General features: G+C 51.3%; 1 protein-coding gene across 1 annotated transcript in view; it reads right to left on the bottom strand.

Annotated features, from left to right (window-relative positions):
• Window positions 1-955: 955 nt before the first annotated feature.
• The window catches only part of LAMC3 (laminin subunit gamma 3), a 72,433-nt gene continuing 48,880 nt past the window's right edge, over window positions 956-24,508 (bottom strand). The window contains exons 14-28 of the mRNA XM_077147201.1: window positions 23,237-23,482; window positions 19,519-19,672; window positions 18,711-18,853; window positions 17,891-18,069; window positions 16,786-16,927; window positions 15,523-15,728; window positions 15,017-15,093; window positions 13,669-13,803; window positions 12,359-12,506; window positions 11,061-11,204; window positions 9,208-9,310; window positions 6,285-6,484; window positions 5,374-5,520; window positions 5,185-5,284; window positions 956-2,580 (exon numbers count right to left, since the gene is read on the bottom strand). Coding sequence (XP_077003316.1) covers window positions 2,330-2,580; window positions 5,185-5,284; window positions 5,374-5,520; window positions 6,285-6,484; window positions 9,208-9,310; window positions 11,061-11,204; window positions 12,359-12,506; window positions 13,669-13,803; window positions 15,017-15,093; window positions 15,523-15,728; window positions 16,786-16,927; window positions 17,891-18,069; window positions 18,711-18,853; window positions 19,519-19,672; window positions 23,237-23,482 — 2,375 coding nt within the window. The 3' untranslated portion in view covers window positions 956-2,329. The remainder of the gene's footprint in view (window positions 2,581-5,184; window positions 5,285-5,373; window positions 5,521-6,284; window positions 6,485-9,207; window positions 9,311-11,060; window positions 11,205-12,358; window positions 12,507-13,668; window positions 13,804-15,016; window positions 15,094-15,522; window positions 15,729-16,785; window positions 16,928-17,890; window positions 18,070-18,710; window positions 18,854-19,518; window positions 19,673-23,236; window positions 23,483-24,508) is intronic.

Raw genomic sequence — 24,508 nt, 5'->3', positions numbered from 1 at the left:
TTGCCCCAACTCTCCTCCTCCGCCACCAAGATTCCCTCCTTACTAACATCCCTACCTGCCCTTCACTGTGCCACCAGGCATTTGGTGGGTCTTTTTTTCTTTCAGGGGGTGGGGGAAATAACTTTAATTGTGGTAACATATACAACCTAAAATTTCACATTTTGACCACTTTCAAATATATGATTCTGAGCTGTTAATTACATTTACAATGCTGTTCTACAATCAATACCATCCATTACCCAAACATTTCTCCATCATCCCACGTAAAAAATTTGTACCAGTTAAGCATTAACTCCCCATTCCTCACTCCACCCCTACCCCTGGTAACCTATATTCTATTTTCTGACTGCATGAGTTTGCACATTCTAGGTACTTCATGTGATATATATATGAATATATATATATATATATTCATATATATATATGAGATCACAAGATATGTGTCCTTTTGTGTCTGGCTTATTTCACACAACATGATGTTTTCAAGGAACAACAATGTCAGACACTTGGTTTTGAGTTCACTGTTTCCTGTATCAATGTTTCCAGCCTGAGGTTTTGAGTTCACCGTTTCCTACATCAATATCTGCAGGGTCAGCTGAGACCCTGGCTGTTCTCCACCCTCCAAACTCCCCCAGCCCCCAGACTTCGACAGTCCCTGGGAGCAGAGGGGAGAGGGCAGGTGCCTGTGGTCACAGGACTCAAGCAAAGTCCTCCAGTGGGAATTTGCTCAGCTTTGTCAAATTCCAACTATTGCTGGGACCAAGAGTGATCACGGCGTGTCTCCCCCCACTACTCACTGGGTCACTCCAGGTGTGGCCATGTGCACTCACCCCTCGGGCTCTCTGTGGGTGCGAGTGTGAGTGCACAGCCAGGACAGCGTGTCTGCACCCACACTAGGGCCCTTGTGCCAACCAGCACAGGAGGATCAAAGACACATACACCCAGTTCTGTAAAGGGGTCCTTTATTTCATGTGAAACAGAAGAGCTGGGCACTACCCCTGTGGTCCCAGACATGTTTTGGGGAGTGGGGCATGGTTTGGGGGCAGGAGGAACTGTAGGCTGGACTGGGCCTGCTGAGGCTCACAACCTGGGTCTGCTGGAAGAGCACCTGGGAGAGGGGAGGAGGAAGTGCCAGGAGAAAATGCAGGGGAGTCCTGGGCAAAGGCTGCAAGGGGGTTGTCCACGTGGGGACACCAGGCCCCTGGCAGTAGCCTCCCTTGAGGCAGGATGGGAGCAGGGCCGGTTGGGGAAATGTTAATCAAAGGCCAACTGGGGTCAGCAGGGTCACAAAGGGAGGTCCTGGCAGCCTTTGTGAGCCCTTCTGACCCAGGTACCTGAGGCTCTTGAAGCCCCAGCTCTTTGAACAAGCCACGGGTTGAAAGGGGCGCCCAGGCCCAGGGCAGGTTTCCTTCTGTTAGTCTGGTCCAGACCTAGATCCTGAGAACGGAGCATCCAGGGAAACCAATGATAACCCTGCCAGGGGTGGGCCATGCCCCTGGCCAGCCTAGCAGGAGTCCTGGGCTCCAGGTTCCTACTGATGAGAACTCTCCCAGGATCTCACATTTCTTGGCCTGCCCGGTCCTTCAGTTGGGCAGAGCCAGTAGGTGCACGTGGTAGGAGAGGAATGTGTGTGGGCTGCAGGAGGACAGATGGCAGCTCTGAGCTATGAACTCTAGCTCTGGCTGAACCGCAGGGCCCAGAGCAGCCTCACTGTGAGGGCCTCCATGCGCCTTGGATCTCTGCAGATGGGTGCTCTCAGCCTTCCAGTACCAACCCTGCCTGGGTCCCCATTTCTTTCTGGAGCAAGAGTGGGCACATTAGCATCACGGGTTATTTAACATAACAATAATGTAACTCACCCAGCATTCAGAGGGTGTGTACCACACAGCTGGCTCTCAATAAATACTTGTGGTCTGGCGGTAACATGTGTGTATGCATGGATGGACTTGTACACATGTGTGCATCACATACAGGCATATACCACGACATGTACACATGCAGGTGTGTACATGTTATTGACACTGGGGATGTGCAGCTTATGCATGTACAGGGTGGGAGTGCACACCGATAGGGATTTGCACACAGCAGCCGCCTGGGTGAACTGTGTAGACACACATACCTTTGTATGGGCACACTCTGCTAGCACGCAAGTGGATCTGGACACAGACCTGGGAAGGTGTATGCGTATTCACAGGGGAGGGTACACAGCAGCAGGCTTCTGGTGGGCATGCCTGTGTGGGTGCACCCATGGGAAACTGTGCATGCCCTGGGCAGGGTGCACAGCCAGGGGCGGCTGGGGGAATATGGGTTGGGGGGGTCTAGGAGGCCCTCACTGCAAGCTGGCACAGTTCTCGGGCAGGCTGTGCAGAATGGCCTCCAAGTTCTGCTTGTCAGCACGGATCTTGGTGAGATCATTTTCAAAGTCCTGGATCTGCAACTCCTGCTGCTTAGACTCTTGCTCCAACAGCCTCAGTTTCCCCTGCAGCGGCCCTGGTGGGCCCAGTCGAAGCCTGAGATGCTCCAGTGCTCGCTGGGCCTGATTCAGGGCCCGGGCTGGGGCGTGATGGGCGTCCAGCGACCCTGCAGAGGGCGGACAAACAGTCTCCGCACGGTCTGTTTCCCTGCAGGCCCCGGGACCCTACACGGGCCCCACACTCCAGCCACGACTCTTCCCTGCTCAACGTTTCAGGATTTCAACCGCCCAAGATCTACCAGAGGGCACAGAACCAAGACGGTAGCGCGGGGAGGTGGAGGAAGGTTTTGTCTTGGTATCCCGCTGGGATCGTGCACAGACTCTGCAGCTTCTGCAGGGTGGCACGGGGCGACTGCTAACTTTCATTGTTGTGATGACTCTTATGGTTAAAAAAGAAGACCTTGGTGGAGTGCTCTCTGAGTGCCTATTTCCTCATCCTCAAAGCGGTGTGTGTATGAGAGTTCTCTATAATTTCTGCTGGCTTGAATGTGCTGTACCAATTTAGCAACAGGGCACATTTACAGGCACCACCTGTATGCTCGGACACGGAAGAATACAGGGGTAAACAGAGAGGTGTCTGCTCCCACTGGCTTCAGAACGGGAACTGGAGAGGCAGATGGGGGTAGGACTGCAGGCCTGAGACCAGGCCCCCGGGTTCTAGTCCCGGCCTTGTAAGTATCAGCTTTCTCTGCAGGGGTTAAAGTCTTCCCTGAGCCCCTCCAAGTGTAAAACAAGAGGCCAGGCTGGCGCTCGGCTCTGTGGGGACCATATGGTGTTCATATTAGCTCTTGATGGGTGAGGGCAGAGACATGGAATCCAGGCCTCCCCACCTGGCCCTTGTCATCTTGTCATGAAGTATAACAATCAACAGAAGGACAGAGCTCAGTCAGGTGGGAGAGCGGCAGGGCTGGGGAAATCCCAAGCAACTTCTAATCTCAGGGAAATGGGCCCTAGCGCACCCAAAGGTCCTGAATTTCCTGGGCAATGAAGGTGAGATCTGAGGGTAGGCAGTTGCAAGAGCCAAGTAAGGGCACAAGAAGAGGCAGAGGGGAGCTAAAGTTCTGCTGGGTCTGGGAAATCCCTGCTGTCAGCAAAGACCTCGAAGGGCCCCACTGTCCACAGGGAAGTCCAAATGGCCTGGTCTTTGAGTAGTGTCAGATCAGGTTACACCACTGCTCTACCTGCCTGGGTTGGGGCTCCAAGGGACAGGGTGGGGGCATTCCTACACCCCCAGGCCAGGCATAGTGTGGGCACAGAGTCCGTTGAATGAATGGATGCTGAACGACGACAACAAGCAATGACACCTGGGCGGTTTACTCTGGAAGAGCATTTGCTCCATGCCGGGCACTGTGCCAAGAGCTTTGCATTCAGTACAGGCTTGTGGCTGTGAGCGCGCATGCCGTCAGGCAGCCCCACATGTGGTCCACTTCACCACGGACTGGCTGTGTGACCCTGGGCACATATTTAAACTCTCTAGGTGACATCTGAACAAGAGAACTGTCCTCCCCTCAGAAGGTTACTGTGAGAATTCTGTAAGATCATGCATATGGATACCTGAGTGTGTGCCAGGCAAACGGGACACAGTGATTGATGCTCCCTCTTACTACTAATGCAACTCGAATGCTGTTATGGGTTGAACTGTGTCCCCGCAAAGGATACATTCAAGTCCTAAACCCCATTCCCATGAATATGACCTCATTTGGAAATAGGGTTGTTTCAGATGGAATTGGTTAAGATGAGGTCACCCTGAAGTAGGGTGGGCCCTTAATCATGACTTAGGAGAGAAGAGACACAGACAGATAAAGGGCAGAAGGCCATGTGAAGATGGAGGCAGATGGATCTACAAGCCAAGGGACATCCAGGATCACCAGCAAACACCAGAAACTAGAAGCAGCCACGAAGTGCTCTCCCCTGCAGGACTCAGAGGGTACGTGGCCCTGCTGACAGGCTGAGTTCAGACAACTGGCCTCCAGAACTGCGAGACAATAATTTCCTGATGACGTAAATGATCTCGTTTGTGTTATGCTATTACGGCAATCCTCGAAAACTAAGACAAATAAGCAAGCTGTTCCTGTCCACCAACGGCTGTGCCTGCTGCTCCCACACCTGGGCAGCGCAGTCCCCCTCATCTGAAACGTCTCCTCGTCAGGGTCCATCTCAAGTTCTTCCTCCTCTGACAGAGCAGCTGCTCCCTGAGTCTCTAGCACCTCACTGACCACAGTGTTAGGCACTCTCTAAATCACCCCATCATCACTCCCGTTTGACTGATTGGGGAACTGGCCCAGAGTCTCGTGGCCAGGACGGGACAGAGCCAGAGTTGAATCCTGGTTGGTCTGATTCTAAAACCAGGGCTGGACCCTCTGTGCCATGCTGGCTACTTTGATGTTCTTTCCTTCTTGTGAATCCTCAATCACTGAGGATTGATCAGCTCATCTGGTATGTACAGATGTTTTTATATATGGTGGCCTTTCTAGGCCTCCCTCACCCACCAGATTGGAAGCCCCAGAGGCACAGAGTTAACCAAAGTAAAGTCACTTCTAGATACCAGCCCTGCCTCCCAGGGGGCCTACAGCAATTTTGAATGTTTGTGATGGGTCACAAGGATGGAGATTAGGATCAGATGGGATCTTCCCCATGACCAAGAAAGACACTCCCAGAAGATCCTAGAAGTGCCTTTTGGGGCCCAGGGCCCAGACTCAGGATCTCCTTACCCAGATTGGCAAGTAGAACAGACAAGACCTCGATGTCCATCTCCAGGGAGAGGCGGGATTCCCGGATCTGCCGTTCCATCTCACTCAGCCCGGCACCCACCTTTCAGGGAGAGGGAAGAGAACTTGAGTGGCTCCCTCCTGCCTGCCAATGGGCAGGTGGAAATAGGGTGAAGGCCTTGGGAAACACACCTGCTCAGCTTCCTCCAGTTCCCGTCTGCGGGCTTCGGAGACCAGCACTTGCTGGGAGGCCTGCTGGAGCGTCCCCTGCGTCTGGCTGGTAAGCTGCTGGGCAACGTGGTGCTTCTTCTTCCCTTCCCTCAGCAAAGCCTTGGCCAGCTACAGGGTGGGTGGCACCATCAGGGAGAGAAGGGTGAGCAGAAGAAGTCCTTTCGGAGGTAAATGCACTCTTGGGGCAATAATGCCAAGCAGCCGTCTGTTTCATTCCTTATGTATTCACTATTCCTTCCTTCATCCATTTACCCAACACACATGCACTGGATGCCACCTAAGTGCCGAGTACCGTGCACATGGCCGGATGCTACTCATTTGTCTGCAGATGAGAAATCCAGGTGTTTTACAGATGGGGAAACAGAAGTGCAGAAGAAGGAGTTGGCCAAGACCCAAGTGGCAGGACCAGGAATCGAACCTGGGGACTCCCACCTCAACTCCAGCACTTTTCCCTAGACCACCATAAAGGTAGATTATGGAGGCCTGAACAATAAAACCTGCAAGAGCACTGAGGAGACACACAGTGATTAGAATGTGGCCTCAATTTAAAAAGGAAAAGCCCAGAGGTTCAGGCAGCAAAGCCACACAGAACTAGGTGCAAATCCCGGGGATGTGATTTAAGTTCAGGAACTTAAATGACTGGGCCTTAGTGTTCTCATCTGTAACATGAAGCAGCAGTGACATGTTTCATGGAGGATCAACAAGGTCACCCGTGTGGAACTCCTGTGCTCAGCCTGGGACCCACCAGTGCCTGGTATTCAGCATCAGACACAGGTATACAGAGGCAGATCTGCACAACCAGCTCCTATATATCAGCCCTCCCACAGTCCCAGAAGGCAGGGAAGCACTTCCGCGGTGGCTGTGGCTCTGACCTTGACACTGTTGTTAGCCAACAGCTCTGCATCTCTGCCCTTCTTCTTGGCACTGGAGGAGACCGACGCAGCATTTCCCAGCATCCTCTCTGCCAGCTTGGTCTTCTTTTTTGTGTCTGCAAAGAGCCTGTCTTGGATGTTTGCTGCCTTCCTCCTCAGCGCGGCCTGGTCCTTGGGCTGAGGAAACTGGGGCTTCATTCCTGCAAACCCAGGAATGAACAGTTGAAGCTGGGTTAGGAGAGCCAGGGTCAGACCTTGAAGAACCTCCCAATTGGTCACCAGCAGCTGCCTGACTTGCCCCAGACCCTCAGACCACATGAGCAGAGGTTCTAGATGCCTGAGACCTGTTTGTGACCTTCTCAGGCTTATCCTGGGTGTGTGGGGGTGGGGGTGGGGGTGAACAGGTGGGACATAATGCTCAGTGAGTTTGAAGATTCTTATTATATCATAATACTTATAATGCCACGAAATTACATGCTGGGTAATGCTTGGGCCACTGCTGGGGTGGGAAGCACAGCACCGTTCACGGCAAACTCCATTCAGCTCCTTATTTTTATGGACCACCTATTTCTAAAACACGTTCTAGGCCGCTTATAGTGACGATCGGGCCAACAATTGGGCCATTAAGATGAAAAAACCAAGCAGCTTTTATAACTGGGAGGATGAAGAAGGGAAAAGGAGGAATGAGAAATGACAGAAAATTAGGATAATGACATTGCAGGCACCATATATGCTATACCTCTGAGCTTCCTAGCGGCCAAGACAAAAAGAGAGATGTTACAATTTACACAGGCTTTATTATCTAATAAGAAGCAGTTTCCCCAAATGTTAAAATAAATTCAGCTTGAAATAGTGGTAAATGAAAGCGAGGGGTAAGGGGTATGGTACGTATAGTTTTTTTCTCTCTATTATCATTTTATTTCTTTTTCTGTTGTCTTTTTATTTTTTTTCTAAATCGATGCAAATGTACCAAGAAATGATGAATATGCAACTATGTGATGATATTAAGAATTACTGATTATATATGTAGAATGGAATGATATCTAAATGTTTTGTTAATTTTTTTAATTAATAAAAAAAGTTAAAAAAAAAAAGAAGCAGTTTCCCTCTTATGATGAAAGAGATGTTTTCCTTTTAGCAAATCCTAAGGAAAATTTATCATGATAAGTACTAAGTACAGTAAATAAAGTAAAATTTTAAAAAGAATCAAGCCTTCTAATATTCATAATATTACATAACTATTCTGTGAAGATAATACAAAAATTAGGTCAACTATGCTTTTTTTTTAACTCAAAATTGGTGTTTTCTAAAGTACATTCTGTGGAACCCAAATTCTACATGGTGTTAATAAATGTTAGGGGGAAATGCCGGTTATGTTTAAATAAGGTGAAGCAGGTTTCTTTACTGCACGATCTTTCAGAGCTTTTAATATTCTGAAATATGCAGTGTGAGGCTACAAGAGGGCACTATATCACGTGGTATTTCCCAAATTTATTTGAACACAAGCTTCCCTTGGCAGAGCATAGCACAGGCTCAGGGGCCCTGGGCCATACATGGTGAAGCGCTGCTCTTCTTTTCATTTAGTGAATTTTCCTCTGATCCTGAATTTCAAGCAAGCATAGGCCAACTGGTGGTCAGAGAGGGTGTCTCTGATATGGGGTTGGGCGAAAAGAAAAAGAGCCTGGGGTTAAAGGGCTGAGGTTAGCCCTCACGTGGATCTGTGGGCAAGGCCAGGAGGCAAATTTCTGTTCAGTACCCGCAAGACCTTTCTCATTCTCAGAGCCATCCAACAGCGAGCAGGCGATGCCCGGTGAGACAGTGAACGCCCTATCACTAGATGTAGACGAGCCGGGGTGGGTAAGGGCCCTGCTGGTGAGGGGATTTGCAGAAGATGACTTTCAGACCCCTTATAAATCAAATATTCTAAAATCCCAGTACCCCATCACTGTATGGCACTGATTTCACATTTTCTTAAACACCACTCTAGAGACACAACCACCCATGGCCCCACATTTCCCATCAGAAGCCCCCTAACCAGTGGGTGAGCAGGACTTCAGACCACCAAGGAAATGAGCAAACAGGAGGCACCAAGCAGCCTGCGTTCTGCCGTGGGGGTCTGGGTTCCCCGTTGGAGCCGCACCACGGAAGGGGGTGGGGGAGCAGGGGCCGCACAGCCAGGCTATGATGGCGGAGGCACGACTCAGCGTCAGTTTCCAAGAGGCATGCGGAGCTCAGGACATTTTCCCACCTTATCCAACCCTTTGATACAGAGCAACAAAGGGGTGGTGGGGGCGGGGGGAGGGGGCCTGGAGAAGGGCTTCCCTCAAGAGCAAAGAAGACTTCTCAGGAGCCCATTACGCAGGGGCGCCAAGGCAGAGAACTGCAACACCAGCTGGTTTCTACTCCAGGGGCTCATTGATTCCTTTCTTCAATCTGTTCGTCTGTAAAATGGGGGTGCTTGACCTCACTTCCCAAAGCTCACAGGAGCTCTTGACTGGCATCGATCCATGCCCCTTCCACAGAGAAATGTCCTCTCTCTCCCCGTAGCCTCACCTGAACACCAGACCTGAACAGCCATATTAGTACCAGGTAACCCTGACCTGCCAGCGTGGACTGACCCAGCGGACTGCTGACAGCATCAGATTCTCCTTCCATACGGTCATGGCACTCTGAGCTGTGGCCTGGGGACGTTGGAGGGGGCATGGAGTGGCCGTGTAGGTAGGTACTGAGGGGGTGGAGACAGGGAGAGAGGAGCAGCCACGGCAGAGGGCCTGAGGGGTGGAGGGTATGGTTGGCTTGACTTAAGCCCACACGACTAGACTTCTGTCCCATGTGACTGGCTTGTCCTGGCCAAAGTGAGAGTCCAGTGGCTGTCATGGGCACCAGCGACCACAGAGCCCGTGGCTCAACAGGGCGCTCGTACCTTCCAGGTCAGCCAGCAGGGTCCTGGCTCCTGCGATGGTCACTGTGGCCGCCTGGACGGATGAGGAAGCCCGGGTCAGGGCGAACTTGGCCTTCTCGTGCAGCTGTGGAGAGAAGAGACAAGGTGGGCAGGTGACACCGGAGGTTCACTGCTTGAGGCAGGTCAGGTGGGCACCAAACCGACACATACAGGGTCCCAAAACATCACCAAAACTCTGATGCCGAAGTTATGCCATTTACCAGGAATACCTGATTTATTTTGGTATACAAATGTTAAACCCTTGAAGATTTCTCCTAATAAGTTACCTGTTCCAGAAAAGCTCAGAGGAACACTGGAGCATAAGAACTAAAGAAAAATTGGACACTGCAAAATTTCTTTTCAGAATGTTGCTGATGTCTCAGCCAGTGGAAGTGAAATAGTGAATCTATTATACAAATTTTATTCATATGAATTAGTTTCTTTCCCATTCCCAATAAACAAGGTAGTCCAGGTATTTAAACAATTTGGGTATGAAGAGCTCCCAAATGCTGAGCCTGCCCGGGGAGCCCTTGTGTCTGCCTCATCTGAATACTCAGCAGGCCAGGGAGGACAGGAAGGAGGCAGGAGGCAGGGTCGTGGGGCTGAGAGCGCTGGACAGGCCGAGCATCCAAACCCTGGGGTCTGGCCCTGACTCTGTGATGGCTTTGAGTGGCCCCAGGTGTGGCACCAGATGAGGGGTGACTCCCCTGGGGGCCTGATGCCGCACAGGTACCCCAGCACAGGCTACGCACTGGGCTCAGCTCTTCAGACACAGTCTCACGCAATTTTGTTAAATACAACCAATTTCATTAAAAAATGCAACTGATCCCTAAGTGGGACATGACTCCCAGGGATACGCCAGGCCCTGGCATTGTGGGAGCCACAATGCCATCCTGACCAAAAGGGGGAAAAGAAGTGTAACAAATAAGGTATCAGTGGCTGAAAGAGTTCAAACCCAAATCAAGGGATATTTTACAAAAGAACCAGACAGTACTTTTCAAAAGTTTTAAGGTTACAAAAGAGAAAGAAAGACCAAAGTGCTGTCCCAGATTTAAAAAGACTAAACAGATATGACAGCCTAAATGTAGTGCGTGGTCCTGGACCAGAAAAAAAGGACATCACTGAGGCAACTGATCTGAATATGATTTGTAGACTAATTATATCATGCTAATTTCCTGATTCTAATCCTTGTACTGTGGTTAGGTAAAACATTAACAGAAGGGGAATCTGTGTGCAGGGTATGTGGGAATTCTCTGTGCTCTTTTTGCTTTTTTTTTTTTTTTGGTAAATCTAAAATGACTTTCAAATAAGAAAGTTAAAAAATAATAATTGTTTTAAAAAAGGTTTCTATAACTAATAAGTTGGAAACCACTGGACCAGGCATAATTCCCCTTGGATTCCCTGTATATTTAATATCTGCTCTCTCCGAGATGGTAAATGCTGTAAGTGTACAGACTGCATGGTTTAGTATGGTGAGCCCCAGTGACAGCTCAAAGGAGGTGCTTGCTACATACGTGGCGCATGAATGAATGAACAGGAACCATTCAGCTGTAACCACTGCTGACAAAGGGTAGGACATGGCCCTGGATGCTCCTGGTGCTGTCGTCTGTCTGCCTGCCCACCTGTCTGTCCGTCCCTCTCCTCTCACACCTTGAATCCCTGTTCTCAGGAAATTGGCAACTCCTGCCTTGGCTCTGCCTGCCCCTGAGGCTCTCAGAAGACTTGAGAGGAGGCCCCAGAGCTACTGACCACCTTCTCACCTCCTTCTGTAACACTCAACTCCACCTCACCTGCCGTCCTGACCGCCTCCAGGTGCCCTGCGTGGAAGGACTCACCTGTGTGACGGGTTCCGTCTTCTGCAGCACCACCTGGGCGGTGGCCTGGAGAGCCTGGGCAGCCTTGGTGGCCACGTGTTCTCTTGACGAGACTGTCCTCTCCAGGGTCTGCACTTTGAGGTGCAGGTCCCTGGCCAGGGACTCCTGAGGCAGCAGGGAGACTTGGCTTAGGCAGGGCATTGCGGGGAGGTCCGCGAGGGGAGAGGCACTGCTGGGCTGAGGCCAAGGGTCAGGACCCACACCTTGTCCCCCCTGAAAACCTGGTGATCCCCAGACACGTGGGAAGCCTCAGGGGCAGGGAGCCGGGCTGCGGAGCCTGTCACTTTAGGCTCAGATTCCAGCCCCACCAATTTCCAGCGGTGTCACCTTGGGGAACTAGGTTAACCTCCCTGACCTGCCATTTCCCTCACTGGCAAAGTGAGGCTCCTTGCCCAGGGCCACTATCCCATAGCTGAAATCTTGGAGCCAAGTACACTCCAGAGTCCAGAACTTTCTGGATTTTCAAAAGCAGAACTGTGCAGGTGCTGCACATTCTCCAACACCCACAGTGTGATCCGGGGCAGCACCCGGGAGCAGATGGGTTAATATTTGTGAGTGACTCTTCAAATGCAGTGGGGTAAGCAAAGACCATGAATAAATTAGCCTCATGCCAATGAGTCAGGGTCAGGTTTTGCCCTAAATGCATTTGTATCCAACTTATTCTTTTTTGAAAGTTCAGTTTTCCAAGTTTTGGGATTTCAGGATTACTGAGAAGGGATGATGGACCTGAGTTATCCTGGAGGGCACTCATGACCAGAGATGCTGAGTGCAGAGGCACAGACACAGAGGGACAGAGCCCAGCTGGGCACTGGATGTACTTTACTCACAAGCCCCTCACCCCAGCCCCACCATGGATGCAGCCCTACAATAGTATGACAGGTGAGCGCCATCTTACAGGTGGCTCAGGGAGGAAAAGGCACTTGAAGAAGGGCCCAGAGCTGGAGTGGGCAGAGCAGGGGATCTGATCCCACGTCTGTCAGACTCTGTCACACAGTGCTAGTGCCATTGCTAATGTCACTATAGCAGAGGAAAGGACCTGCCTCAATATTATTATAATCGATGACGAGTCCCTGAGCTCTGCCTCTGTGCCAGGTTCTTTGCTGAGCCCTGTGGGTGGATTATCTCATTTTAATCAACTGCTATATAGTTAAAAATAAACCGTGCTCTCTGCTTCTTGCTGGGCCCCACTGGTTTCTCCAGCTGATGGACTCTGCATTCTCCCCAGCCCCCACGCAGAGCTGTGAGGGGCATGCGCTGACCAGAGTCCCGGGGGCAGGCAGCAGGGCCGGGCGTGGGGCTCCAGCTGTGCTGACTTGCTGCACGGAGGCCAGCACCCTCTCAGCTTCGGGCACCATCTCTGCTACAGCTGTGTCCAGCGCCTTCTGGGTTGTCTGGACCTCCTGGTACCTGGGAGGACACAGAAGCCAGGATGGTCCACAGAGAAGAGCACAGGATGGTCCCTCTCCATCGCTGTTCTAACCCCTGCCCTGGGACCCTGAATCGCAAAGGTCTCTTCCAATTTCTCAGGCAGAGTCACACCCCACAGGTTGGTGGCCAGCAGCTGACCTTAGAAACTGACTACCACTGGGCAGTTTTCAAGTGAATGGGGTAGAAAGTGAAAGGACCAAGTGCTTATTTCTCCACTCAAGGCAATCAATCCCACTTTTCTGAAGAGGCCCACACTTCATTTGCACTCAGGAATCCCAAGCTTTGCAAATGTTTGGTGCCACAGGCTGAAATATGAGGAGGGAAAGGGGGAGGGAGGGGTGGCACGGGGCTGGGGAGAAGATAGCGGCTCAGGTCCTAGACCTGGCTCAGTCATGCCCCTACCCCGTGACTTTGGGCAGGTCACGCTCCCTGGGGAAATGGAGGTGTGTGCGCAGACTAGGCCCTAAATAGCCCTGACGACCTACTGTTCTATAATCCACGAACTAGAATGGGTTCCCTGTCCCGTCCAGCTCTCCACCCCTACCCCGCCCGGCCCTCCTCCCGATCCTACCACAGGAACCACCCTGGCTTCCTTCCCGCCCTCAGCCCTTCTCGGAGAGCCGCTCCCACCATGCCACACCTGGGTCACGGGGCCCCAGCCACCATGCTGCCTGGCTCAGGGCTACACAGCTCAGATTCTCAACTAGGAATGCCAGCTCAGAGTCAGAGACGCCGGTGAGTCTCTGCTCAACTCTGATGGGAGAGGAATATGAGGGGCCACCCAGAGCAGAGAAGCAGAGCAAGCTGGTCTACAGAAGCAGAAAGGGAGCTGATACCAGAAAGAAGCTGAGAGGGGAGGCCCTGAGGACTGGTGGGGGAGAAGGCGGTGCTGCAGGGGGAGAGCGAATCACAGCTCTGGGACCTGCCTGGGTTCCAGATCTCATCCCACCTCTCCAGAGACTGAGCTCCATCCTCGGGCATGAGAGGATTTCCCGTAACTCACCAAGTGGGCCCAAGACCCCAGGGTCTCACCCTGAGCAAAGTGCAGACCTCAAATATCCCAGCAGGACTAAGCCGCTGGCCAGCCCCGGGTGGCTCCAGGAGGCCACCCCCAAGCTTCTGTGCCCACCCGGGGGCTCACCTGTCCTCCAGTTCCTGCTGGGCCTCCACGGCCACTCTGCCCTCCGCCAGACTCCAGAGAAGCGTGTAACTGGTGTTAGAGGCGAGCAGGGCCCTCCGCACAGTGGCCTCAATCTTGGTGGCGGTGGCTCTGTGGCTGTATGGGAACATCCACTGGACCATTCCCAGGTGCTCACATGGCAGGGGCCTGGCCCAAACCCACACCCCACTGCGTGGGCCTCTTGCGGTCCCACCCAGAATGCGCCATGAGGACAAGGGGCTCCTTTTCTGCCTCTCTGCCTGACCCACGGGGCTTCCTAGGAAGAGGGCTGCACACCACTCTTCATATAGTTTATGCCTGTTGCCATGGCAGAATGATTAATAGGGCCTTTTTACACAAGTACAATTATCCCAGTTTGGCCTGTAAATCACACGGTCACCCTCATAAAGACATTACAGAAGAGTGGTTAAGACAGCTTAGGCTTGAATTCTGGCTTGATCACTTCCAAGCTGTGTGGTCTTAAGAAAGTCACTTAACTTCTCTGAGCCTGTTTTCTCATCTATACAACTAGTCTAGGGTCCCTAGAGTAGAGCAAAAGGGGATGATCACTGAAGGCCTGTGTTTTTAGGGTCTTAAGCTGCTTCTTAAAAGGCAGTGGATGAAGCAACCCAAACGTCCACCTACTGATGAACATATAAACAAAATGTGGTATATTCATACAGTGGAATATTATTCGACTGTAATAGGGAACGAAGTACTGATTGATGCTTCAACATACATGAACCTTGAAAACATTATGCTAAGTGAAGGGAGCCAGTCACAAAAGACCACATATTTTCTGATTCCATTTATATGAAAGGTCCAGAATAGGCAAATCTATAGAGAACAGAAAGTAGAGTGGCGATTGCCAGGGGCTGGGCTGAAGGTGTTGGTGGAAATGGGGAGTGACTGCTAATGTGTATGGAATTTCTTTTGGGGGTGATGAAAACGTTCTAAAGCCGATTGTTGTGATGGTTGTACAACTCACTGAATATACTAAAAACCACTGATTTGTATACTATAAATGGGCACATTGTAGGCTATGTGAATTATATCTTGATAAAGAAGTTATGGGAAGAGAAAAAAAAGCAGTGGGTGCTGTCAGACCCCTTCAGTTGACTCAAGGCTTGCTCCTCAGCATCATACCCCAACACACCTCTCTTTCCCATGGCTGGCGACGTTTCCCTCCTATCTGGCAGCTCTTATACTCATCTGACCCCAACTCCTGGAATGGGGGCACCGACTCTGGCACCCTCCAGGAGAAGGACTCCTGCTCCCTAAGAGACTGCGTGTACTTGATCTTACCACTCCCCAGGGCCTTGGGCCTCACCTCCTGGCCAGGGTGCCGGCCTCTGTGGCCAGATGGCTCCAGTTGGTGGGCTGGCTGGGTGCTCCCTGAGGAATCACCTTTAGAGAAAGAAGGAGAAGATGAGGAAATTGGCAGCTCCTGCCAGAAGGGGAAGAGCCCCATCTGGGCACACAGTTCTGGGCAGAAGAACACTAGTTTTATAAATGCATGGAGCTGACCACAAAATCCGCATTTAGAGACCGGAGTCCTCAAATATGGAGAGTAATGACACCTGCCACTTACTGAGCAGTCACTGACAACTTGGAATGTGCCTCGTTTTTGCAAAATTATCTCATGAGTCAACACAGGGCAAGGTGCTGATGACACTCATTCTGCAGATGAGGAAACCGAGCCTCAGGAAAGGGGAGAAGCATGCTCGAGGTCATCAGCATGGCTGGAGAGAGGACCTAGTCTCCTACCACCCTGTCCAGAGTCCCCTCCCACCACTGCCCAGGCCCTGTAGTCCTGAGGGCCCGGCTCTGAGTTACCAGAGACGAGAGAATGGTGGCTGCATGCATGATCTCCTCTTCGGCGGACCCCAGCACCACTGCAAGGTCTGCCAGCTGGATGCAGGTCTTCTCAGCCCCAGTCTGGACACAGCGGGCACTCTTGCTTAGCACCTGCAGCTGCTCCTTGGCAGCCTTCATGGCACTCTCCAGGTCTGTCATCTGCTCCAGAAAAGCTACCCTGGCAGCTGCAGGAAGCCCCAGCCCATGGACCACAGAAGGGTCAAGATTTCACACTAAAACCCCCAACCCCCCCTAAAAATAAAATAAAAATAAAAATAAATCCACCACCCCTGGGAGCCCTCCCTGGTGCCCACCACTCTTCATAGGGGCACAACCTAACTCCATCACCAGCACCAAGAACCAGAATAGACCCCTTCCCATTTTAAAGGTGCAGAGGCAGAGGCCCAGAGAAGGCAAATCGCGACCCAAGGTCCTGCAGTAAATCAGCCATGGACAAGGGACTGGAAGGAACCCAGGCCTTCCAGAGCACCACAAACAATTCCTGAATCTGGGACAGCAGTAAAAGGCCACCTTGTGCCTGCTCTTTCATTTCCAATGTGGTTTACATATGGTGTTTTGACTGTCATCGGATAGCTCCTCTTTCGAAAACTATTACTGCCAACAGGTGCTCAGCTCACCTGTGACTGGTTGCTAAAGGAGTGCAGGTACTTACAAACATCCTATTTCACAAAATAATCAATTCACCATTGTATGCTCTAAATTTCTGTGTCCTGGGGCACAATTCCAGACACTTGGCTTTACAGGTCTTCTTTTTCCTTATTTATGCATTTAGTTTCCATGTGCCAGGACAGTGCTGGGGGCAAGAAGCCAAACAACCAAAAGTCAAGACAGCATGGACTTTACCTGGCCAACACCTGGAACAGAACCTCAACAATTATTTGTTGACTGGGTGAATAAATGAATGAACCCAGTCCCTGTCCTCACTGAGCTTACAGTCTGGGTAGGACAGAGGGGCATGGAGATGGATGCTGTAGTCTAAAACTCATGTTGCTAAGGCTACAGTGTAAGAGGTCCATGGGACGACAGGACTGCACCACTGAAGGAGTCCACCTAGTCAGAGAGGTTGGATGGGCTTCCCAAGTGAGGAGGGTCTCCTACTGGGACCATCAAGCCCAGGGTTCTCAAACTATCTGGACAAGATGAGACCGAAGGCTCCCCAAGGGAGTGTGACCAGCCAGTGCCCCCTGCCTTGTGGTCCTTTGCTCTGCTATCCCTCCATACCTTGCAGCAGACGGGGGCCTTGGTAGACATTCCCCTTTGGGGCCTCTCCCTGCAGCACATCCAGGGGTCCCCAGGGCCAGCCACAGTCAGATCCCTGCAGCCACCCCTCCATCAGGGTCAGCCTGGCCTTCAGCTTAGCAGCCTGGAGAGGACAGAGAAGAAAGGGCGTGTGAGGTTGGTGGCCCGGAAATTCTGCTGTACACCTTCCCCTGACTGCTGCCTGGCCTGCCCTCCCATCTCCAATTACTACCCTAGGATTCAAAGCTAAGGACATTGAGTACATCTGCAGGAACCACCCCTGCCCACCTTTCATAGCTGTTCCTTTCCTTCTCATGCTCTCGGCACCTGCTGACATTCAGCTGACCTCACATCTGTCCTACCAAGTAAGCCAGTGAGCAAGAGATAGGGATGGAACTCTCCATGGATTTCTGTCCTGTTGCCCATATTTCAAGGCCTTGATGCATAGCCGTGGATGCGTGCAGACTGAGTGAGCATGCTATGAAATGTCTCCTAGCGCTGTTCCTCCATCATAGAGCACTTGCTAAGAACAGCTGAGGAGTGAAAGCCTGTCACACACCAGCTAATGTACAACTCTTAACAACCCTAAGAGGCAGGGGTCACATGTTCCCGAGCCCTCATCTTGATTATACAGTTTAAAATGCTCTGAAATCTGCAAGGCTTTCCATTTTTCATATGATGGTAAAAATCTGACATGACCTGAACTCATTTGGAATCAAAACTGTTCTGAAAGAGGCTACCTGTGGTCTTTATTTACCTCTTTGGTGTGACTATTCATTTGTTTTCCTGCAGAAACATCAATGGATTTGATGGGTGTATGTGGGGGGTGGGGGCTCAGACCCCTGGGTGTGTTATCTAACATTTAGTGCATGCCATATTTTCTTTCTACAATACCATGAATTCTGAATAACCCCTAGTTTGGGGGAAGGTGTTGTAGACCCGGACCGGACAGGGTGTGGGGTGAGCAGGCCCAGAGTGCTCTGCACCAGGGCAGCCCCGTCACTCTCTGCTCTAGGGCAGCCCCGTCACTCTGCGTGGAATGAGCAGGGAAAGGACCAGCGAGCAGGCCTGGGCCGCACAGGCTCACCTCTTCCTTCACGAGGGAGTAGCAGGTTGGGCACTCATGGCAGTGGGTGCCACCGGCTGTGAGGAAGAAGTTGTCCTGGCAGCGGTCACACTTGTAGCCCACGAAGCCTGGCCTGCACACACATGTGCCATTCTCGTGGCATTGGGCTGAGACGGCACCCAGCGGGGAGCACCTGCAGGCTGGAGGGGTTGGGAGGGGGCTGGGCTTCCCTGGACTGTCCCCCACACCAGACACCCTGGCATTCGCAGACGCCCAGCTGGCTTCCCCACAGACCCCTGACTGCCTCCAAATTGCTCTTCTCATCCCCTGGGTAGCCTCAAATACAGATTCACGGGCCCCTTCTGGGACATTCGGGTTCGGAAGGTCAGAGGCGATGACCGAGAACTGACTTATATAAGTGTACTAAGTGGTGGGGTAGAGGTGGGGTAGAGGCTGGGGAATCTGAGGACTGGCCGGGCTGGAGGACCACCAAACCAGTCCAACTATACAAATGAGGAAATTGAAGCCCAGAGAAGCGACATGATGGTCCCAGGCACAAAGGAACTTAGTAGCAGCATCTGGGACTAGGTTCTCAGGCTGGCACGAGGACGTGGACAGTTCTTCCAAGGCTGTGGATCTCTATGACTTCCTTTGCTCACTCGCCCCACGTGTCCATAGCTGTTCTCAGGAGACCTGCCCTGAGTCTAACCTTTCTCTCCCCTGCTGCACATCCATCATCCCCTTTGGCCTCTTTGGGATACTTTTAGGCCCCATCCTCCAGGCAGCCGTTCCCTCCTGCCTTCTGGGGCAAGGGCAGCCCAGGAAGGCCCTGCTTCCTCACCCCGGCAGCCTTTGGCAGAGAAGCTGAAGAAGCCCAGCTGGCATCGATCACAGGCCTGGCCCATGACACCTCGGCGGCAGGGGCACTGCCCAGTCTTGGGGTGGCACAGGTCTTCCCGGGAACCCAGCGGGTGGCACTTGCAGCTGCAAGAAGTAAAGGAATCCAAGTCCAAGGCCAGCCTGGAGGACCAGCCTCCTCTGCTGGGTGCTGCTGGTGAGGGCCCTCCTCTGACAAGGCGCCCTTTTAAGCAGCCACGCACGTGAAGCAGCTTTCCCCAAGTCGTGCTCTGGGGAACACATGTCTCACAAGATGCTTGCGGGGGGGAAAAAAGGCACTGTGAACAAATATATCTTGGAGACTATGTTACTCTGTTGGCAAAATACCATGCCAATTAGCACATTAAAGGCTCTAAGATGTTCCACGGGGAAGAAACCTGTTTGCCTCACTCGGCTTTCCCTGGAGTCCTTTGCTCTGCCTAAAGACACTTGTGTAAGGTACTGTTCTGGTCAGAAAAGGTCAACCCAGTGACGAGCATTGCTGAGAAGGGAATCGGAGACCACTCTGGCCACCTGCCCACGTGGACATCCCGTAGGGCTACTCTTGGCCTGCATCCTATGCTGGCAGAGCTGTGTGTTGGCCCCAAAAGACTGTTCCTTTGTCCCCCTTTGGTGAAGGTTACCATGTACCTGGCAGTGGGCCTGGGTCAACACATGCCAAACCAGTCCCCTCCCCGGAGGCTACTTGGCGCCGTCTTCCATCCTGGCTAGATACCCAAATACAGGGACACCTACAGTCTTGCCCCACCTACCTCCGGCAGCCCTTCCCAGGCTGGAGGTTGTAGAAGCCAGGAAGGCAGCGGCCGCAGTCCCGCCCGGTCACGTGGGGCAAGCAGGAGCACTGGCCGGTCACAGGGTCACAGGGGCTCTGCTGAGTGTCTGAACCCCTTGGGTTGCAGCTGCAGGCTGGGGTGGGAGGAGGAAAGCGTGCTGGGGAATAATGTAGATCACCAGCTCCACCTTCGGGGGTCTCATTCGAGGATGAGGATGGTGGAATCCATGCAGATGAGTCCCATTCAGCCCAGACTCCCCTGCCCATCTTCATGTGCTTTCTGGATAAAAGGCTCTATGGCAATGCTCAAATCTCAGCCCATTTGCTATGCCCTTGGAGAGATGGCCTATGCTGGTTTGAAAGGATGTACATCCCCTAGAAAAGCCATGTTTTAATCTAAATCCCATTTCATGAAGGCAGAATAATCCCTATTCAATACTGTATGTTTGAAACTGCAATCAGATCATCTCCCTGGAGATGTGATTTAATCAAGAGTGGTTGTTAAACTGGATTGGGTGACAACATGTTTCCACCCATTTGGGTGGGTCTTGATTCATTTACTGGAGTCCTATAAAAGAGGAAACATTTTGGAGAATGAGTGATTCAGATAGGGCAGAATGACATAGCCACGAGAAGCAGAGTCCACCAGCCAGCAACCTTTGGAGATGAAGAAGGAAAATGCCTCCCAGGGAGTTTCATGAAACAGGAAGCCAGGAGAAGAAGCTAGCAGATGATGCCGTGTTTGCCATGTGCCCTTCCAGATGAGAGAGAAACCCTGACTGTGTTCGCCATGTGCCCTTCCACTTGGGAGAGAAACCCTGAACTTCATCGGCCATCATGAACCAAGGTATCTTTACCTGGATGCCTTAGTTGGACACTTTTATAGACTTGCTTTAATTGGGACATTTTCTCGGCCTTAGAACTATAAACTAGCGACTCATCAAATTTCTCTTTTTAAAAGCCATTCTGTTTCTGGTATATTGCATTCTGGCAGTTAGCAAACTAGAACAGATTTTGGTACCAGGAGAGTGGGGTGCTGCTGCAGTTTGCAAATACCAAACATATTGGAATGGCTTTTTAAATGGATAAGGTGAAGATTCTGGAAGAGTTGTGAGAAATGTGGACTCTAAAGACACCTTGATAAAGCCTTAGACAGAAACACGGCATGTTATTATAGACTGGAAGGAAGATGAGCCTTGTTTTAAAACGGCAGATAATCGGGCAAAATTGACTAGTGGCTTTGGATGGAAGGCAAATTTTAAAAGCCATGAACTTGGGTATTTAGCATAAGAGATCTCCAAATTAAATGTGGAAAGTACAGCCTGGTTTCTCCTCATAGCTTATAGTGAAATGCGACAGTAAAGAGATAAGCTGAAAACTGAACTCTTGGGTACAAAGAAACCAGAAATTGATGTTCTAGAAAATTCTGGGCCTCCAGAAAGGGAGACCCCAGAGAATAGTGCCCTGTGTGAGGATTTAACCAAATGTGGAACCAGCCAGCCATTTCAGAGAAAGTCAGGATAGGACATGGAGTTATCCAGGAAGGATTTGTGGAAACTCCTTATGTCTGATGGGCATGATTCAACACTACTGCATAGAAAGCCAACGACAGTGCTGTGGGACCTGTATAAGCAGAGCCGCTACCAGTCTGTACTGGGGGTTCAGAGAAGGGACACATTGGGGGAAAAATAACTTCAGAGGCAAAGCCATGGAGGCTGAGGTCTGAAGTCAAGAAGCCTCGGGCCAGGAGAGCAGACCCACCCAAGCATGTGGAGAGGGTGAGTTTGCCCCAAAGGCAGAGGATGGGCCTTGCACCTCCAGGAAGTGGAAGAGTCATGCCGCCTCAGGCCTTGGAGAGGGTGAAGCACATTCCTTGGGGTTGGGGGAGAGCCTGGCTGCCACCACATGGAGGGGTTGAGCATGTGCCCCGGAGATGGCAGAGAGCCCGGATGTGGCCCCAATGCTTGGAGAGGGTTGAGCAGAGTAAAAGGTGGTCTCCCCAGTGTCCCCCAAGGTTGCATTCGGAGAGAGGCAGGCATAGGCATTTGGAAAGGGTGGGACTGCCACTTTCAAAAGCCCTGAGGATAAATGACTCTCGGACTTTGAAATCTAATGGACTTTGCCCTGTGGGTTTTCGAAACTGTATGGGTCTGGTGAGCCCTGTGTTTCTTCCTCCCTATGGAAATGTGTATATGTATCCTATGAATGTTCCTCCTTTGTATGTTGGCAGCAAATAACTTGTTATGAGTTTTCAAAGGTCCAGAGCCAGAGAATAATTTTGCCTTAGAACAGAGCACACCTGTAACTAACTTTGACAGGAGTTTGTACGTTTCTAACTTTGTATTTCATGTGTATTGTTACTGAAATGGTTTAAGGATTTCTGATATTGTTATGAAATTAATGTATTTTGTATATAGGGAAAACATGTCTTTTTTAGGGTCCAGAAGGTGGAGTGTGTTGGTTTGAAGGGATATATGTCCCCTAGAAAAGCCATGTTTTAATCTAAATCCCATTTCATAAAGGCAGAATAATCCCTATTTAACACTGTATGTTTGAAACTGCAATCAGATCATCTCCCTGGAGATGTGATTTAATCAAGAGTGGTTGTTAAACTGGATTGGGTGACAACATGTCTCCACCCATTTGGGTGGGTCTTGATTCGTTACTGGAGTCCTATAAAAGAGGAAACATTTTGGAGAATGAGTGATTCAGAGAGAGCAGAAAGACATAGCCACGAGAAGCAGAGTCCACCAGCCAGAGACCTTTGGAGATGAAGAAGGAAAATGCCTCCTGCGGAGCTTCATGAAACAGGAAGCCAGGAGAAGAAGCTAGCAGATGACGCCGTGTTCACCCTGTGCCCTTCCAGATGAGAGAGGAACCCTGAATTTCATTGGCCTTCTTGAACAAAGGTATCTTTCCCTGGATGCCTTAGATTGGACATTTCTATAGACTTGCTTTAATTGGGACATTTTCTCGGCCTTAGAACTGTAAACCAGCAACTCATTAAATTCCCCTTGTTAAAAGCCATTCTGTTTCTGGTGTACTGCATTCTGGCAGCTAGCTAACTAGAACAGGGCTCAATGTTTGTGGAAGCAGATGGCCCTTCTGAATCTGTCCTGAGCTCTCTCAGGCAGGAGAGAAGGTCAGAAGCTCCAGGCACTCTGCTTGCCTGCAGCCCTGTCTCAGCCAGGGGGTTGCAAGCTGATGAGTTTGGGGAGAGGCCGAGTTCTTCCCCTGGAGGGCTTCTGGGAGCCCCCCAAGGGCTGATGCGTTCAGCGGTTCTCTGAGAGGTAGACAGAGGGGTGAGCGGTAAACCAGGCAGTAGGCATGGGGTGGGGGAGGAAGGAATCTCAGCCTGATTAGAAGCCCAAGGACATCACCAAATATGATGAGTGCTGCTGTCTTGAACTGTCTTATGTGCCAACTGTGGTGCAAGACAAGTGCTAACTTATAAAGGCAAGAAAACAACAACAACACAAGACTTCCAGGTGGAAAGTGACCTGAGAGGACAGAAAAACCCTACACCATCTAGATGAGGAGTGAGAAATGGTAAGGAACTGCCAGGATTGCAATGCCTCCCAGAAGTGGTAAGCTGGTTCTGGTGGATTCCTCAGTCGGTCTGGCTGGGTCCTGAGCCAGGGCAGAGGAGAAGGTGCACGCCGTGCCCCACCCCAAGCCCCGAGGAGGTGGGTACTCACGCATGCACTTGTCTGCAGGCCAAGGGGCCACGGCGTTCCCGTAGAAACCTTCCTGGCAGTGCTCACAGTGGGCTCCCGTGGTGTTGTGGAGGCAGCGCAGGCAGTGGCCAGACAGAGGGTCACAATTGCCCACAGCATTGGGGTCCACGTTCCCGCTGCACTGGCATGGGCGGCAGGGCTGGAGGTGCCCAGAGAGCCCCAGCGGGTCTCCAAAAGAGCCATCATCACAGATCTCACAGCGTCGCCCTGGGGAAAGAAAGCTGTGAGTGGAGGGAGGAGGCATGAGGAACTCTGGGCTGCTGTGGCTGCTAGGGGAGTGGGTGGGTGTGAACTCGAGGTTTCCTTGTGGAGGTGCAGTCAGGCTGACCCAGGGCCAGCTCCCAGCTTGGCCATTAGCCGGCCATGAGATCTCGGGCAAGCCTCGGCACCTCTCTGAACTCGGGCTCTTCATCTGTAAAGTGAGGACAATAATGGTAGCTCCCTCACAAGAAGTTGAGAGGGGTTGGTGACATGATTTGTGTCACACACTCAGCGGACTCAGTATCAGTGTTCATCATTCACAGTCCTGAGCCTTCAATGGCAATGGCTGTCACCAATTCATCGTCGTTGCCATCACCATCCTCTTCGTCAGCATCTTGTCAACATCATTGTCATGTTTTTCATCTTCATCATCTTCCTCATCTCACCCTCATAGCTATGGGTGCTTTTTCATTTGCAGTTCCTGGCACTTTTCCCTCTTTTATTTCTCCTGGTTTCTCTTCTTCCTTTGGGCTGTTTGTTTCAGACTCTTGTCCTGCTTCCTGGGGTCAAATGGAGTTAAGCGCCTCGTTTTCTAGCCCCAGAAGAAATGGTATGTGAGGAGGCACTTTGGGGGTCACGACCCCTCTGGACACAGACGGGGCATAAAGGAGACACGTGAACTGTGTACCTCCTGTGCTGTGAGCCCGTTCCCTGTACACATGCCCACCTATCTGTGCACAGTTGCATGAGACACATGTCTGGGGGGATCCAACAGTAGCAGTGGTCCTTGCAGGTGGTGTGGGGGGAGGACAGGGTACTTAGGTTGTCTTCCTAAACAGGAAGACACGCATTTTCACATTCTTCTTCACACTTTTACAGGTTGTTCCAATGAGTATGTACTAATTTTATATTTATAAAACAATAGCTACTGTCACTGCGAAAAAAAATTTGGGGTGCCTATGTCCTCACAACTCATCAGTCCAGCTGAAATCAAGTTCACATGACCAAGGGCAATCTTGAAAAGGGACTAGG

The sequence above is a fragment of the Tamandua tetradactyla genome, chromosome 2 (genome assembly GCF_023851605.1).
Source record: "Tamandua tetradactyla isolate mTamTet1 chromosome 2, mTamTet1.pri, whole genome shotgun sequence".
Lineage (NCBI taxonomy): Eukaryota > Metazoa > Chordata > Mammalia > Pilosa > Myrmecophagidae > Tamandua > Tamandua tetradactyla.
Note: the sequence above shows the minus strand (reverse complement) of the source record. Positions and strands in the feature narration are given on the sequence as shown.